At 49.8% G+C, this 16,929-nt stretch overlaps 9 protein-coding genes across 9 annotated transcripts in view; 5 read left to right on the top strand and 4 right to left on the bottom strand. All coding sequences in view use genetic code 12, as the record gives it.

Moving 5' to 3' along the window:
• Window positions 1–97: 97 nt before the first annotated feature.
• DIURU_001833 (prohibitin family protein) lies at window positions 98–931 on the top strand (the record flags this gene model as incomplete). Its single annotated transcript, XM_034154420.1, has 1 exon — window positions 98–931. One exon carries the CDS (start codon window positions 98–100, stop codon window positions 929–931), a length of 834 nt encoding a protein of 277 aa, XP_034013367.1.
• A 562-nt stretch (window positions 932–1,493) lies between these two features.
• SHY1 (Shy1p) lies at window positions 1,494–2,603 on the top strand (the record flags this gene model as incomplete). The annotated part of the gene is made up of 1 exon (XM_034154419.1): window positions 1,494–2,603. The coding sequence occupies one exon, from the start codon at window positions 1,494–1,496 to the stop codon at window positions 2,601–2,603; it is 1,110 nt and encodes a 369-aa protein (XP_034013366.1).
• Window positions 2,604–2,993: 390 nt separating this feature from the next.
• Window positions 2,994–3,755, bottom strand: DIURU_001831 (uncharacterized protein; the record flags this gene model as incomplete). The annotated part of the gene is made up of 1 exon (XM_034154418.1): window positions 2,994–3,755. One exon carries the CDS (start codon window positions 3,753–3,755, stop codon window positions 2,994–2,996), a length of 762 nt encoding a protein of 253 aa, XP_034013365.1.
• A 794-nt stretch (window positions 3,756–4,549) lies between these two features.
• Window positions 4,550–6,769, bottom strand: VAC7 (Vac7p; the record flags this gene model as incomplete). The annotated part of the gene is made up of 1 exon (XM_034154417.1): window positions 4,550–6,769. The coding sequence occupies one exon, from the start codon at window positions 6,767–6,769 to the stop codon at window positions 4,550–4,552; it is 2,220 nt and encodes a 739-aa protein (XP_034013364.1).
• A 2,446-nt stretch (window positions 6,770–9,215) lies between these two features.
• On the top strand, window positions 9,216–10,583 carry DIURU_001829 (fructose-2,6-bisphosphatase; the record flags this gene model as incomplete). The annotated part of the gene is made up of 1 exon (XM_034154415.1): window positions 9,216–10,583. The coding sequence occupies one exon, from the start codon at window positions 9,216–9,218 to the stop codon at window positions 10,581–10,583; it is 1,368 nt and encodes a 455-aa protein (XP_034013363.1).
• Window positions 10,584–10,965: 382 nt separating this feature from the next.
• DIURU_001828 (E2 SUMO-conjugating protein) lies at window positions 10,966–11,439 on the bottom strand (the record flags this gene model as incomplete). Its single annotated transcript, XM_034154414.1, has 1 exon — window positions 10,966–11,439. The coding sequence occupies one exon, from the start codon at window positions 11,437–11,439 to the stop codon at window positions 10,966–10,968; it is 474 nt and encodes a 157-aa protein (XP_034013362.1).
• A 365-nt stretch (window positions 11,440–11,804) lies between these two features.
• DIURU_001827 (uncharacterized protein) lies at window positions 11,805–12,317 on the top strand (the record flags this gene model as incomplete). Its single annotated transcript, XM_034154413.1, has 1 exon — window positions 11,805–12,317. The coding sequence occupies one exon, from the start codon at window positions 11,805–11,807 to the stop codon at window positions 12,315–12,317; it is 513 nt and encodes a 170-aa protein (XP_034013361.1).
• A 1,128-nt stretch (window positions 12,318–13,445) lies between these two features.
• DIURU_001826 (histidine phosphatase family protein) lies at window positions 13,446–14,831 on the top strand (the record flags this gene model as incomplete). Its single annotated transcript, XM_034154412.1, has 1 exon — window positions 13,446–14,831. One exon carries the CDS (start codon window positions 13,446–13,448, stop codon window positions 14,829–14,831), a length of 1,386 nt encoding a protein of 461 aa, XP_034013360.1.
• Window positions 14,832–16,350: 1,519 nt separating this feature from the next.
• Window positions 16,351–16,929, bottom strand: part of DIURU_001825 (uncharacterized protein) — a gene marked incomplete at both ends in the record, with an annotated part of 3,612 nt that continues 3,033 nt past the window's right edge. The window contains one exon of the mRNA XM_034154411.1: window positions 16,351–16,929. This exon is cut by the window's right edge and continues 3,033 nt beyond it. Coding sequence (XP_034013359.1) covers window positions 16,351–16,929 — 579 coding nt within the window.

Genomic DNA, 16,929 nt, shown 5'->3' with positions numbered 1-16,929 from the left:
AATCCAAGGGTGTCGCACTACTCAGTGGCAATCATCCACAAAAGCTAACCAAGGACACAACCCATTGCTTTCAACCCGCCCCCACCGCCAACAAACCATGTCCCGTGCGGCCGAGATCTTAAGCAAAATCGCCATCCCCGCCGGTGTTGCGATTACGCTCGCCCAGAGCGCCCTCTACGACGTCCCCGGCGGTAAACGCGCCGTGATCTTCGACAGAATCAACGGGGTGCAAAACACCGTCGTCGGCGAGGGGACCCACTTCCTCGTCCCCTGGCTTCAAAAAGCGGTCGTCTACGATGTGAGAACGCGTCCTAAAACCATCAGCACCACCACTGGGTCCAAAGATTTGCAAACTGTGTCAATTACTCTTAGAGTGTTGCACCACCCCGAAGTGACGGAATTGCCCAAGATCTACCAGAGTTTAGGGCTTGACTACGACGAAAGAGTGTTGCCCTCGGTCGGTAACGAAGTGTTGAAGAGTATCGTGGCTCAATTCGATGCTCTGGAGCTTATTACTCAGAGAGAGCTTGTGTCGGCGCGGATCCGCCAGGAACTCCTGCGTCGATCGGGCGAGTTCGGCATCGACTTGGACGATGTCCTGATTACCCACATGACCTTCGGACGTGAGTTTACTAAGGCCGTTGAGCAGAAACAGATCGCTCAACAAGACGCTGAACGGGCGAAATACCTCGTGGAAAAGGCTGAGCAGGAAAGAAAAGCCAACGTTATCCGCGCTGAAGGTGAAGCCGAGCTGGCCGATTTGGTGCTGAAGGCGTTGGCAAAGTCGGGTGACGGGTTATTGATGATCAGACGGTTGGAAGCGTCGAAGGATATCGCCACCACGCTTGCGGCGCTGCCCAACGTGACCTACTTGCCCGGTAAAGGTGAAGGCGACGACGGCAACAGCTTGTTGTTGAACGTCGGTCGCTAGTGTACATAGAAATGAGTGACGACTAGGATTAATGTATATAGTGTAGGCAAGGTTAACATCTTGTGATTATTCCAGATCGTGGCAATTGAGTTAGTTAGTAGATTGATCAATCCAGACTGGTCATTGATTAAATTTTTTACATCGACCAGTGAATTGCGGTGACAGTTGCCATCCCTGAGGAGTATATGATGAGGGGGCAGTACAAGAGAGCAAGCTCCCCACAAAGAGGTGATCTAAACACGAAAATATAACTGAACTATCATTGAATCACATTATAAAAGTTAGTTTGTTTGAGACATTTGGTTTCGCTTATGGTTTCCTAAATCTCCAATTACTTTTTACGTTTGTCATCACCCTTATGAAGACACCCTCCGCCAATTCACCCAAAAAAGAGAGATAAAATTAATCTGAAAAGTCCATAATAGGACTAGTCACCTTCTCAAACCATTGACACTCTCAAACATCTCAAATCTCTTCCCTTAAAGCCCCTTTCCCTAAGATGTTAATCACCCTTCTTTCGCATCGGCGCGCAAACCCCGTACCCCTTAATACCACACCAGTCATGATCACCTTCCGACTCGGCCTCCGACAGGCCCGGCACAAGGCGACGGCGCCGTTACTACGCTTTCTGCGCCTGGTGAAAACGTCTACGGTTGACTGGAAACCGGTTAAGGCCAATCCGGGCAACTTGTCGACCCTTGAACACCAAGCAAAGACCCCTATCCTCAGACGGTTCCTCTTGGCGCTAATGGTGGCGATGCCGGTTATATCTTTCGGTTTAGGGTGTTGGCAAGTGAAACGGCTCCAGTGGAAAGCCGATTTGATCGCCAAATGTGAGAATAACTTGGCGGCGGCGCCGATGGAGGAGATCCCCGCCGTGATTGACCCTGCCATAATTCCTGAGTTTGATTACCGTCGTTTCAAGTGTAAGGGTCATTTTGATTACGACCAAGAGATGTTTTTGGGTCCGAGAATGAGGGATGGGCAGGTAGGGTACCTTGTGGTGACCCCGTTTATTCGCGAAAAGGGGAAGCCTATCTTAGTGGAAAGAGGGTGGATATCGAAGGATCGAGTGGTGCCACTGACCCGTAACCGGGGCTACTTGGCCCACTTGGCCATGCCCCAGGGGGAGATTGAAATTGAGGCTCTTTTCCGACAAATGCCCACGAGACTGAAATTACAGTTTGAACACGAACCGGGCTCAAGATTGTTTAATGTCCACGATATTCCGGCGATGGCCGAACAGCTGGGATCGCTCCCGATCTACTGTCAGATGATCCACGACATGCACGACCACCCCGAGTATAAACTGCCAGAGGATGTTGCCTCTACAAACGCCAGATCAACAAATAAGTCTGGAGGTTCTGGAGTCTTAGGCCGGTTATGGCTGAAGCTGAGTCCCACTACTACCTCAAACAAGGCTGATTCTCAATTCATTAGTGCTCATGGCGACGATAACACCATGGTGTACCAGGAATTCGAGTATGTGAAGTCTGGGGTTCCCATCGCCCAACACCCAAAGCTTAAATTCTCAAATAATCATCTCCAGTACCTCATCACCTGGTTTGGTCTCTCAGTCGCGCTGGCGGGTTTGCTCATCTGGTCGTTTATCAAGAAACAAAGGTACTCGCTGGCGGATAAGATGTTGGAACACAAGCGCAAACTGTTCTGACTTTGATTCACTGTACATAGTAATTGGGGAAAGCATTCCGCATGTTGACGATAATATAAGCACATGATATTAGAGAGAAGCCCGTAAACAATTAGAATGAACTCCACGAAAACTACTCTACCGATGTATACTTAAGCCTGGCTTTAACCTGAAGCGTATGACGTCAATAGGTAGCCCTCTGGTAGCTTCAAGTGCAATAGAGTGATGTTTATTATTATTCTATGCTATTAAATCCTGACATCTTGAAAGAACCTGTTGCTATGTTTGCTGATAATCTAATACAAAAAGATCAGTTGTAAGTTGTGAACATCAATGAATATTACTCAATATTCAATGAATAGCCTTTACTAATCAAAGTGGAACCCTTCGATCAAGCTTGAACGTTTACCACTATTTTGCCTCAATTTCGGCTTGGTGGCGACACACTTCAAGGTAATCATGTACCACCACCGCCACAAGCTTCACCATTTCGTGCATCGCCTGGTTTAAATCAAGGGGCAGCACTACTACCAGTTCACGGACTAAACCACAGAGCAACAGGAACACGTGGAGGTCATTACCTCCATATAAGTGGCTTCCCTTAGCGAGAACATGGCAAAGGATGGCGACAGTACACTTCCACAAAGTAGCCAGGGCTCTAAGCAAATCACGATTCCCTTTGCTAGCACCAATAGCCACAAACTCAGGGATCTGGCGACACGGGGGATCAAATTCGGTACTACTACTCTTGGAAATAGTGTCAGGAAGGAGTACCCGAACTTGCCACCACAGGGGCAGTTTGCGGACCTGATAATCCAAATAGCCAAATACTTGAGTCCACGTCACCAGTGCCAGTTGGTGTAAGATCAGATTAAGCTTATTGTAATGGAGGACGATATCAACATCGCGTTTATAGGTTTCGGGGATATCGACGGCAGTTTCCACCACCGTCGTATCGGCATCGTCGTCAAGTTTCAGGCGGGCCCGTTTCAATTGAGTCAGTATTTTCACTAAGTTCACTTGGCAACACTCAAGCGCATGGTAGAGTTCCTTTATGAGGGAATGCTTTGAGTTGACTTTAACGCGGTGGGGAGAGGCGGTAACAGCGTGGACTCGGGCAAGTTGAGCTTGGATAGCAGCTAGCGTGGTTGGGGAGATTGTAATTGCATCCATTGTGGAGTTTAAGTTTGGAAAAGGACAATGTTCAGTGGTTTTATTGTTTCCGAAAGTTTGGTCTGTAATCTGGAAGCGTACACTGGAGATTCGGCTTTAAGCATTTGGCTTCAGTGTGGCTTCGATGGAGCTAGCAAACTGGCTCAGATAGACATCTATAGCATTGTCATTTTATTGTCGGTAGTGGTAGACTGTTGTTTGATTTCGATAATCGGTGGTCGCCACTGTCATATAGAAGCCACTAACAAAAATTGCAGACAGGGTGATTTGACAATTTCCGGAGATGATCAATCCGGCGGAAACTTCGTTTAGATAATCTCAATTGATTTGGAAGATAAGGCTATAGTTACAAGCTAGGTTCTCTTGATGATAATTATTGGTAGTCCATAAAAAGGGAAAGAATTTAGCATTTTCGAAGAAAAACATCATTTGAAAGTCTGACAAGTCTTTAGGGTAACGCTCTTTTCTCAGGGGAAACATCTTGTTTGTTTTTTGATAAAGCTTACGAGAGGTATAGTTTTGTTTGTCTTCCATACCTCATCAGTGGCAACACTACAAACGAGGGCAGTCTCAATTTATAACAATCCCGATTAGACGACAATGAACGTGCCACCGACGACATCCCAACTCATTTGACTGAACTAATCAAATAATACTTGACTGGAGATAAAAGTAATCTCAGCGTTGCCTACACTCCTTAAAATCCTGTCTATAAATTACTATCCTCTGGTGTTTACCTCAAACATATTCAGTGGTCAAGGTTGCCCAACCACCCATACTTCTTTTATATACTATCAATCGCTATTGGGGTCGATGTAGGCCACCTTGTTCACCGACACGAACCGCGGCTGCGACGACATCGGCAACTTATACTGCAAATTCCCGCGCAAAATCAAGTCGAACGGGTGCTTGATGATGCGGTTCCACTTGTTCCAGTTATCCTTGGAGTCAGAATCGAGTCCCGTGACGTTTCGGCCTGGTCCAACCAATTTCACCTCCGCCACCTGTGTCTGCCGTTCGCTATTAAACACTCCCCCAGTGAAACTAATGGGCAGACTGAACTGGTACACCAGCCCTAATACCACTGTTTCCACTGCGTAGTGGTGGGGGGAGTCAGGGTCATCAAGATAGCCCAGTTTGGCGAATACCAGCAAGTCGACGTCGGCAATATCAATGGTGAACCACCCGGGATTGACTGCCAGCACCGCCACGTTGAACACCAACTCGTCCAGCGCCACTACCGCCTGATCAATCAGCAGAATTTGCACGTCTTCTAGCTGTTTGGTGGTGGCTAAGATGAAACCAAGACTGAAACCGACGGTCATGATGAATACTACCGAAAGCAATGTGTAAATGAACAGTCGCAAGCACTGGTAGCGTCCACGACGGGCAAATTCCTCCGATTTGATGCGGTACAAGTCGTGGGGCAGCAGCATCATCGGGTTATGGTACCTCAGCAGGGCAAACAGCGTTTGCTTTCTAAGCTCTTTCGCGGGGTTTTGGAGAAGTGGTTCTTCGTCAAACGTGTCATAGTGACGCGGCAGCAGGGGTAGAAGTCCCGTAGTCCACGTCGGCTGCTGTTGCTGCTGTAAGGGGGGAGTGGGGTGGCCTGATATGGTAGCGCCGTGACCCGGGCTAGCGGTGGCTGGTGATCCCGGAGCAACGGGAGACGCTGCTGCTCCTGCTGCTCCTGCGGCGGCGGGGGCTCCCATTGAGAAGTAGCGGTGGTGTTTCTTTTTCAGCGCTAAGTTAAGCAGGCGGGCGTGTGGCAATTTGTGGGCCAGCGCCAGCGTTTGCGGCGCTGCTGCCGCCAACGGGGGGCCACAAAACAGGGGGACGTCCCCGGGGGTATTAGTGCCTGAGCTCAGCATGTAGGGGAAGCGCGCCTGGTCGTAGTAGATGAGGTCGTCGTCAAAGTCGTCGATATCGATATCGTGGGGGATGATCAGGTAGCGCCGCGGTTGCGAGCCCTTCTTGTCGAATAGCTTCAGCGTCGTCAGCCTTAGCTTCAGCAGCAGCGTCGTCAGCGGCGATTTTTTCCGTCGCGGCGGCGCCGCCGCCTGCAGTTTGGTGGGTGGGGTATTGAGCGCCGGCGCCTGCGACGGCGCGCGCTGGTCGCCGTCGCTGTCGTCGCCGTCGCTGCTTAAATCGTCGTCGGCGTCGACTTCGTCGTAGCTGTAGTGGTCGTCGTTGGCGCCGCCCACCAGCGCTCCCACCAGGGGACCGGGCAGGCCGCTGCACCCCTTGATGGTGGCCAAGGTGTCGTCGTTGTGGCGCAGCGCCACCGTCAGCATCAGTTTCCGCGGGCGGAGCTTGGTGTTGGCGGCGTCGTTATTGGTATCTGGTAGCAGCATTTCCAGCACTGAACGCACCAGGTGCGGGCCCAGGTGGGCGCCGGCGAACAACAGCGCCAGCGCGGTGCCGGTGCCGCCCGGCGCCCACTCGAGGGCGCCTGCGCCCAAGTCCGGCTCGGGGGCGGCGCCGTCGACCACGCTGGGCAGGTAAACACTGCCTACCGCCAGCAGCGCCGCGTCGGGCGCCTGCGGTTGATCGTAGACGAACGTCTCGTCCAGGTCCAGCAGGTCGCACCCGTGGACGGCCAGCGCGAGTTTAGCGGCGAAGAAATCGGTTTTGGTCAGCGCCTGTTTCAGGATACGCTTCACTTTTTGGTGGCGCTTCAGCTGGTCGTTGTCGTCCGCCACCAGCGTCACCTCGTCGCCGCCGTCGTCTTTAGCTTCCAGGGCATCGCCCATCGCCGGCGCGTTGGCGAACGTCAGCGGGCCGCTAGTGACACCACTAGCAACGCCGCCGCCAGCGTGTTTGATCCCTTTTTGCTTCGCTTTAAGCGTCCGGTTCAAGTTCAGGAGCGCGTGCTTATTGATGATGGCGGGCTGAGGCACCAGTGTCGGTGGCGGCGGTAGCGGCAGCGGCAGCGGCGCCGCTGCTGGTCCCGTGTCGCCAGGACTGGCGCTGGGACGGGGCCGTTCGTGTTCGGACAGCGCCGGTTCGCTCATCGTAGTGACACACACACAGAGAGAGTAGCGAGGGGGGGCGGTCTCGATTGTCAGCGCGCGCACCTAGTTGCTGCGCTGAGGGGGGTGAGGGAGGCCACACGGTTGGTGCCACAGAGCGAAAAAGATGATGATATGAGATAAAATTAGACGATGATTTGATTGTTTATGTTTCACAAGTGAAACGTGGGTGGCATGATCCCTGGATTTTACGTGTTTCATAATACACATCTGTCACGACCAGTATATAGCGTTTGGCTTGCCCTGGCGTTATCGGTGGGTGACGGCGTGCATGTGGTCGAGGGGGCTACGCCCTCCTCACAACCGCCACACCAAAGGAAAAGCACCATGGAAGATTTGCTCTATAATTAATCTCTATAAATGACCATGGCTTCATCCCCGAGGATCCTTTTGGTTTCTGTCGGCAGTTCTGAAACAATAGTGGGGTACAGTGGGAACACAAGTGCCCCTGTGCACTACGATAGACGAGCCCAGCTTACGACAATTTGGGAGGGAATCGCCGTGGAGGGTCACTAAGGCTGTGTTGGTCTCCAGGGGGTACTCATCAGATATTAATGGTGTACTAATTAATTGGAACTGGAAGCTGGTTATGGTTATTGATTGATGTTTTAGATGATGACACGAAACAGGGGGTGAAACCGACGGTGAAACCAAGGATTAAACTAAACTTGAAACCAGTCGTCACAATATAAACTCAAAGTCACGGTTTTGAAGGACAAAAATCTTCATCACCATCGTTTAACTTTAAATTGTGAGTGGCAGCCTCGTCGTATACATTCCAGCACTATCGCGATTTGAACCAAAAGAGCCTGACAAACTTGACAATCTTATAACTACAAGTTTCACATTCATCAGGTTCATTGAGTCTCTCATCAATTTAAAGACAGCTTGTGTCTTGTTTCCCCGAGGCCTTTATAAATCGCATAGACGCGGTCTGTATCAGACGCGGTCGACGCCTGGTGTCAGACGATCCTTCCATGGGACATTGAATTTCAAGAAAATGAGCCACAATGACTGGTCACGGTGAAGTAAAAAGTGTCGGATGGCTTAATCTGGGCGACGCCGCTGATAGGCAGCGAGGCCAATGCCATCTAGGCTCATCGACGCCCTTAATACTCGTCATTCCTATTCAAAAATAGACACATAGGTTGCCTACCGATTCGGGTGCCTTTGCTAGGCTACTACTGATTAATTGATCGAATGAAAAAGCCAGATTGCGTAGCATTAAGACCTGAAGTAAAGCCCGCTCTTGTTGGCCAATGCCAGATCAAAATTGAAAAGTTGATGCACTTACTACCCCAATGGAAGTCTTCAAAACATTGATTGTACATTGTTTCTTCAAACGAACGACTAATTTGACGGAATTTTAAGTTGAAATAGTAACGACAGATTAAAAGTCTTGAATGCTTACTTCAACACGATTAAGCGACCCAAAACCGTTTTCCTGGTTTTTGAAAGTAAAATCTACTTTTCTTAAGCTAATCTAGACAGCACCTACACTCCATGCAACGCTGACTTCAAAAGTGTGAAAGATGGTTCACGACTCTCAATCTATTCTCAATCTACACGACTTTGTCTCCAACTACAGCCACAAATACATCCACATCGACTTTCACATGAACATCTGGAGGTAGGAGTTGACGGAATTGCTCGACCCGTTGGTGGAGCCATCGATGTGGCGAAAGAAATCAGTAGATAATGAAAAGACCCTCAACGAACTAGATGGTGGCAAAACTAGCATTGGTCTAGCCACTAAAAAGTTCAATTGAAAGAATTTCGATTGACTTTACCATCCCATTTCCCTCCCTGTCAGCTTGTGATACGTCACATGTAGAGCACTAAAGTAGTGTGACACTTTACCTCTCATCCTCGTGTGACTCAAAACTATAAGTCCAAAAAAAAGGCGAAAACACTAAGAAAATTGTTCTCATAGATTGTCAACGTCAAAACAGAATATCAATTGCCACCATTACCTTCGAAGCTCTCTGATCTCTCACGGTTTAAGTTTTAAAGTTGTCGATTTTAGCGTCGGCGCTACCATACGCGGGGCGGGTGATGACGGGTCCAAAGTTAGCTGACGATCCCTATCCTTATTTAGCGAGGACAATATATGCCGAGAGATCCACTCCACCAAAGTCCCAAAAACTTCATAATAATGTTTCAACCCAATTTTTAGTATTCTCTCTAAATTGCCGCCCATCGAGTAATTGGTCACTGTCACCACTAATTAGTCATTCCCCCCCCCTGGCGGCCGTCATTGAAGCGACACCCGTGATTTCCCGCACAAACTAGTCTACTCAGTGTGCTATGGTACTTATCGGTGGACACACTACCCTCCCCACAAAACTTTCAGCGAGGTTCCGGTTAAGCGAGAACACCCCATCCTCGACCGCCTCTCTCTCGTCTGACCCTAACGCCCATACAAAACATGCCGGTGTATAGCGTTTCCCACGTCGAGAACGTGCGGGTGTGTGTGGTCATGGTGGGCCTCCCCGCCCGGGGCAAGCTGCTCATTGCCCAGAAGATCGTCCGCTACCTCCTGTGGCTTTCGATCAAATCCAAGTGTTTCAACGTCGGTAATTACCGGAGGGAGCTTGCCAAAGATGTCGATGCTTCCCACGAGTTTTTCAGCCCCACCAACGCCGTGGGCACCCAGTACCGTCGCCAGGCCGTCGAGGCGGCGATTGAGGCGATGATGCACTGGTTCAACGACGAACATGGCGTGGTGGGTGTCTTAGATGCTACCAATCTGACACGAGCTCGTCGAGACGAGATCTTACAGCTTTGTCGGACTAACAGCATCGAACCAATGTTCTTGGAACTGTGGTGCGACGACGAGAACCTTATCCTCCACAATATCATTGATGTCAAGACTACGAGTCCTGACTATCAAGGCCAAAGTGCTGATTTTGCCACGAGTGACTTCTTAAAGCGGATAAAGCACTACGAACTGACGTATGAACCCTTAGACCGCGACCATGACCGCCAGCTAACTTTCGTCAAATTGGTCAACGTCAACTCTCAAATCATGCTTAATCGCATTGAACTGTACTTGGAGCTGAGAATCGTCTACTACGTGATGAACTTACACATCAGACCACGCACAATCTACTTGCTGAGGCACGGGGAACTGGAGTACAATTTGACCGGTCAAATTGGCGGCGATGCTAACTTAAGTGAACGAGGATGGAAGTACGCTAAGAAATTACCGGAATTGGTCCTTAAACTGTTGGGGGAAGACGCCCCTCACACCAATTTGACGGTGTGGACGCTGACGCTCAAACGCACCCAGCAAACGGCGCTGTTCTTACCGTATAAGAAAAAGCTCTCGTGGAAGGCGTTGGATGAGCTTGACGCTGGTGACTGTGACGGCATGACATACGAAGAGATTGAACAGAAATTCCCTGAGGACTTCAAGGCCCGTGACGATAATAAGTACGAGTACCGTTATCGCGGCGGCGAACTGTATCGGGATATTGTTATTAGGCTTGAACCGATTATCATGGAGCTAGAACGCCAGGAAAATATCTTGATTATCACCCACCAGGCGGTGTTACGTTGTCTCTATGCCTATTTCATGAATATCCCTCAGGAGGAACTGCCGTGGATGCTGATCCCATTACACACGCTTATTAAGCTTGAACCGAGAGCCTACCTGACGTTGGTACTGAGATTAAAAGCCGATATCCCTGCCGTGTCGACGTATAAGGAAAAAGGGACCAGTCAGTTAGGTGAGGCCGAGGGGGCGAAACTGGTCAAACTGAGGGATATTATTAATGAACTGCCGTGTTCATGAAACCAGACATGTTACTGAGTCATCATATAAACCCACTAGTATCCATTCCATCACCTCATCGCGAGCCTTTTACCTTAACACTATATACTCTTAGCATCAGAATATAGTTAACCCACTTTTCATACCAAGTGTTAAATCAACTACGGTTTCAGAGAGCATTAGACAACTCATCAATGATTAAGTAGTTCACATAAATAAAGATTGTCATGATCATTGATACTCGAACTACTACCTCCAACAGGAAAGCTAAGATAAATGGAGCATAGATCTACGATAAAGTTTACATTTTATTAGGATGTTTACTGATGTTTTTCATTATAATACATACATTAAGGTAATCTTTAGGTGTGGTTTCCGCCTATATACATTAGGTACCATTGTATCACACCAGGGCGTACCGCTTCGCCTGTTCGAGCACCTTCTTCTCGTAGAGCACCTTGTCCTTTTGAAACGCCTTCCACGCCAGCTCCTGGGCCGGCAGGTCCGGATTCGGCGTGTTTAGCAACTCCTGGACCCCCAACACGATCTGCTTCAACGTGATGGCGGGACGCCAGTCCTGTTCCTCGTTAAGGATCAGGAGACACACCGTACCCAGCGGGTAAACATTAGGATGGTAAAAACCAGCGGGAAACTTCACTTTAGGCGGTTTGGAGGGGAACTCTTCGGGAAACTCGATGGTGACGGGGTAGACGGCGTTGGCGAACAGCGTGCCGGCCTTACCGGGAATACCCGCCGTCCACCGACGAAGGTCAAGCGTACCATCGGCGTTCTTCTGTGGCCGGGCGTAAAAGCCAAACGGGTGGTCCTTGCGCCACAGCTTGCGTTCCTCCTGGAGGCGGATGTCGCAAAGGGACATGTTACTGGTGTGCGCCCGCACCAAGCAAAAGATAAAGGAAGACGGCTCACAGAACTAGCAGAGACCACGCAAATGAAATTACCACCATGATGAAGCTATGATTTTTAGAAATACATCATGTCTATCATTTATTGTTTCTTCGCTTTCCCAGTGCTTCAAATTAGCATACATTGCCTCTGTCTCTCGTATATCACTTTTGTTAGCGGCTTTTTTTTTTTCACTACGACTGCTAGCGGTGGCAAAGCTTTTTTTCTCTTGGTCTGTGGTAAGAGTGTGAGGGCGCGTGTGCTAGGCGAAAGTCGCGCGAGCCGCAGCCCTATACAAATCATAAACAAACAACAGTTCGGTATACGTTTATTTCGAGTATGAGTGCCCTTAATACCCTTTCGAATAACCAGAAAAGTCAGCTTCGCCACGCATTCACGTTAATCGATGGGGAACTGCGAGATCTGCAAATTACCAAGCAGGACTTGGTCAACCTATACACTCAGCTCGGGATCGCCGTACCCGCTGAAAGTGACTTGGAACGCATGCTTACCGTCGAAGGCGGCGATGCAGAGAAGGGGATCAACTTTGCCCAGTTCCTGAATATCATGGCGAAGGAGTTCTCCAAGTTTGACTCGAGAATGACTATATACAACGCTTTAAAAGTATTTTCCCACTCGGAACAAGTACCGAAGTTTCGAGAAGAACTCTATATCGATGTTGATCAACTTAAAGATGCTTGTTGCTCAGTTCAACTTGGAGAAATCGGCCTGGGGGACCACAGATTGGACCGTAAGGTTTTTGATAAATTAGTGGAAGGGTTCGTCCAGGAAGAAATGGACGGCAAACGCTTGTTCATGGCCGACAAGTGGTTGGACGCCTACATCGATTAAACGATGCGAGGTAGCGAAGGACATTAGACACAGACGGATGATGCAAATTCGCTCAATCGTTATCTGATGGTCAGGAACACTGACATAACAGTGATTGGTTTGCCGAAAAACCACAAAACCGGACCCACGTTGATAGTGTCGGCGTCGGAGTAGTTTATTTCAGAGTTGACTACAAAAACATTTAGAGTGAAAACTTGCTCAACTACATAGTCAATTAGGACAAAATACTCCCTCTAACCACTACATTTTGGTTGCTATGAGGTCTGTATTGTCTCGGGAACCTGTACAATTACGCCGTAAGCCTATTTTAAACTATGCAAACCCCTCAGCGAAGCGAAATTGGCATGTTGTTGCTAAATTGATAACCGATAGTTTCGAGCACAAAATCGCAGAAAGCGGATTTAGCTCAGTTGGGAGAGCGCCAGACTGAAGTCAACTTCGGTCGCTGAAATCTGGAGGTCTTGTGTTCGATCCACAAAATTCGCATTCTTTTTGCCCTTCTCAACTAGTAGCTATCAACCCCCATCAAATTCCTCAATTTTTTCATCCTCTGGCTATACTCTTCGTGACCATCGAGGGGGCACGTTTTGACGTATACCTGAGGCTTAGGGGTGCGACGTTAGTGTCTGCTGGGGAAGGGGCCGATGTCCCTGTCGCCGTACCGGCGCGCCGTCGGCTAAGCCGAAGCAACCGCTGGGTCCCGCTAGGGTTTCCCCCAAGCGAAACTTTTACCATCACTCGAAGCTTGTAAATCTGATTCTACCAATCATCTTCTCTGCCAATTGATCTAATATATGGGTTGTTTTTTTTTCTGTGGTTTTTCTCTATTCTCAGGACTCACTTTTTTCCACCGTTATCGCTCGGCTCGCTAACACCCCCCCCCCCCCCNNNCCCCCCCCCCCCCCCCCCCTTACCCTACCCCTTTTAACTACCACAACCAATTGTAATGTCAACATCCCCGCACGTGGACCAAACAATAGACCATTAGCCCTCCTTGCTCCCTCTACGACATTCTCCTCGGACCACCCTTCCCGTGTATACGGCTTGAGGCTGGTCTCCATCCCTGACTCCACGTGGTGCACCCGAAATATAATGCGCCCGCCGTCCCCCTAAGTCAATGGGTCCAACATGGTCAACTTAGCCGCCTACTACCGCATCCTCCACCACGGGCTTCTCCTCGTCGACAATGTTGCTGATGTCGCCACCCCGCAACAGGCGCTGAAGGAACAGTACAATATCATCAACTTCTTGGGTGGTTCTGGCCCTTATAAGCAGGCCAAAGGGTTCGGTATTGACCCTAATCCACCTGACCAGTGTACCGTCGACCACATCCAGCTTGTCAGTCGTCACGGGGAGCGTTTCCCTTCGAAGGGCGATGGTGTTCGCTTCGAAGCCATCTGGAATATCATCTCCCAGTATAAGAAAGACCACGGCCCGTTAAAGGGAGACCTTTCAGTGTTCAACAACTACAACTATTTCGTCAATAACAAGGACTACTACGAAAAGGAAACTGACAGAGATAACGCCCAGCTGCCGTACTTAGGGCTTGACGACGCCTACTTGCACGGCCAAGTGTTCCGCAAAAAGTACGGCCACTTGATCCCTAAGAACCAAAAGTTCCCTGTGTTCTCGCTGAACTCCGACAGATGTTTCCACACTGGGGAAACGTTCACCCAGGCGTTCCTCGATACTGACGACTTGCTGAACGTTGACTTTGTCGTCATCGCTGAAAACAGCACTTACGGCGCCAACTCGTTAACTCCCCGGTTAGCGTGTAACGTCGACGGCGAAAACCACGACGCCATCAAAAAATACGACTTGCTGTACCAGGACCGCATCATCCAACGCTGGCAACGAGACAACCCCGGCTTGAACCTTACGGGGTCCCAGACGGCGAGCATGATGTTGTGGTGCGGGTTTGAGATCAACGTCAAGGGGTGGGGTCCTACTTGTGACTTGTTCACCACCGAAGAGTGGATCCGCAACCAGTACCGTGGCGATGTCGGCAACTACTACCAGATTGGCCGCGGCAACAAGGTGGGCCGCGTCGTCGGTTCCCAGATGGCCAAGGCCAGTTTCAAGCTTTTGAACGACACCACTGCCGCCAACCAGGTCTACCTCTCGTTCACCCACGACACCGACGTCGAATTCATGCTTACGTCGCTTAACATCGTCGACCCCAAGGAAGACATCCCCGTCGACCACGTCCCCTTCCCCAACCCCTACCTGGCGGCCGAGATCGTCCCCATGGGCACCAGACTCTACATCGAGCGTCTCAACTGTAGCAACGAGCACTACGTGCGCTTTGTGTTGAACGATGCCGTGGTGCCCATCCCCTCGTGCCAGAACGGTCCCGGGTTCTCGTGTAAGTTGCTGGACTACGCAAACTACTTGAACAGCCAAGTGGGTGACGTCGACTTCAACCGTGACTGTAACGCCACTGGTCCTAACGAACTTACCTTCTACTGGGACTACACCTCGGTGACCTACGACGCCCCCCTCATCGACCAATAATCGTCGACCCAATCGTCAGCCCGACTACTGCTGATAAACTCCGCCGACCGCTAGCGGTCTAATTGTACTTTAATCAAAATTGACTCAGGCCTACTGTAAAAAGACTTTAACCAATTTAAGCCAAATCATCACCCCACTGTGATCAGGATCACACCATGTGCTTTTGAACCACTTCGCTAAGCCGTGGACGGCATTCGTGTCCGTGGTAATAATCGGCCACAAACTGGCTGTCTCCACAGAATCGCCGTTACTAATGCCCCAAACGGTGCTTGTGGCCGATTGTGCCACCTTTACGCGAAATCGGTGTCGGCAGGGATAACACCAATTTTTTAAGTCCGCCGCTTTGTGCCACATTAGGCGTACATCGCTCGTTTTTGTGGGATAATCTCGATGGTAAGCTTTTCATTTATTTTGCAACCGCGCTCGAGGAGAAATATTTTCTTGTATATTGTGTTTTGCGGGGTGATAGAAATAACAGAAGCACGCCCGGAACTCCGCCTGTTTTCGATACATGGGGTTACGCGAATGTTTAGTAGTTTAGTCTTTCGAAGGAGGTTCAGGAAGATTGGCGTTCACGTGTGATTCATGTCGTTTTCGTGGCCACTTAGGGAAGGCAGAATTCGCGAAGTGATAAACACTTAGACATGTTGTACCACTCCAAATACTCTTCCAGATTAGGAGATTATGTAGGGAGAAATAATTAATTGAAACCCATGGTTCTGTGGTCGGAACTGGTGGACCAAACGTGCCCTGTCGGTGGAAGGGGGGTTGAATGACCGCCGTTGCTTTTTCGGGAAGGGCTCTTGAAGCATGGCCGTGTATATTGTTGTGTCCTTCCAGAAGTAGTATTTACGTCGTATTCTCGTAATTGGTGACAATAGCAAACGCTTGGCAACCCACGTTCGTATTGTTTGTACGAATCTTGTAGCCTCTCTCTCTTTCCCTCGTCATATTCTCCTAAACCATAGACTGTAGGTTGGTATTGGTAGGGTGGTAATTAAGGTTTTTTTTGAAAACTAGATAAGTAACTCAGCACTCTAAAGGTGTAGCCCCCGTTTGCTAAAACTGCAACATGTATTTTTTACAAGCAGTAGTGAACTATAATTAGACTACACTAACTCAGTTGATTGACTTATGGAATATTCCATAATTTGTGCGCTTTATTGTTGAAATTTCAACAGGCTGATTCACGAGTTCTCTGTGTAGTATGTCTTAGCTCAAAGGAGGCAGCTGGTCTATGCCTAACATAATGGGGAGAGGGTGAATTTATCCTGAAGATTCTGAGTTCAAAATGCGAAGGCAAACAATGTCAGGTGTTAAGATTCGCAGGTAGAAGTTGGTTTGGTTTGAAATTCTCAATAAACTGAATGAGAGTTCATTTACGTTGTTCTTGTTTAAATTCTTGTAATCATTATACTCAAAATTATATTACAATCAATTCATATTAAAAGGTATCAAAATACTGATGGGTGTTCTTACAAGAGAGCAAGAATCATCACAGCCATCACCGAAGTGGAGATCATCTTGGCAGAAGCACCGCCAGTGAAATCAATCGAAGGAGAGCCGTTACCAGCACCAGAGCCGGAGCCGGAACCGGAGCCAGAGCCAGAGCCGGAGCCTTCGCCAGCACCGCCGTTACCAGCACCAGAGCCGTTACCAGAGCCAGAACCAGAACCAGAACCGGAGCCAGAGCCAGAGCCAGAACCGGAGCCAGAACCAGAACCGGAGCCANACCAGCACCAGAGCCGGAGCCGGAACCGGAGCCAGAGCCAGAGCCGGAGCCTTCGCCAGCACCGCCGTTACCAGCACCAGAGCCGTTACCAGAGCCAGAGCCGGAGCCGGAACCGGAGCCAGAGCCGGAGCCTTCGCCAGCACCGCCGTTACCAGCACCAGAGCCACCGTTACCAGCGCCAGATCCAGAGCCGGAGCCAGAGCCGGAGCCACCGTTACCAGCACCAGAGCCAGAGCCGGAGCCAGAGCCGGAGCCAGAGCCAGCGCCTTCACCGGCACCAGAGCCACCGTTACCAGAGCCAGAGCCAGAGCCAGAGCCAGAGCCAGAGCCAGAGCCAGAGCCAGAGCCAGAGCCGGAGCCGGAGCC

The sequence above is a fragment of the Diutina rugosa genome, assembly GCF_008704595.1.
Source record: "Diutina rugosa strain CBS 613 chromosome Unknown scaffold32_size146972, whole genome shotgun sequence".
Taxonomy (NCBI): Eukaryota; Fungi; Ascomycota; class Pichiomycetes; order Serinales; family Debaryomycetaceae; genus Diutina; species Diutina rugosa.
Note: the sequence above shows the minus strand (reverse complement) of the source record. Positions and strands in the feature narration are given on the sequence as shown.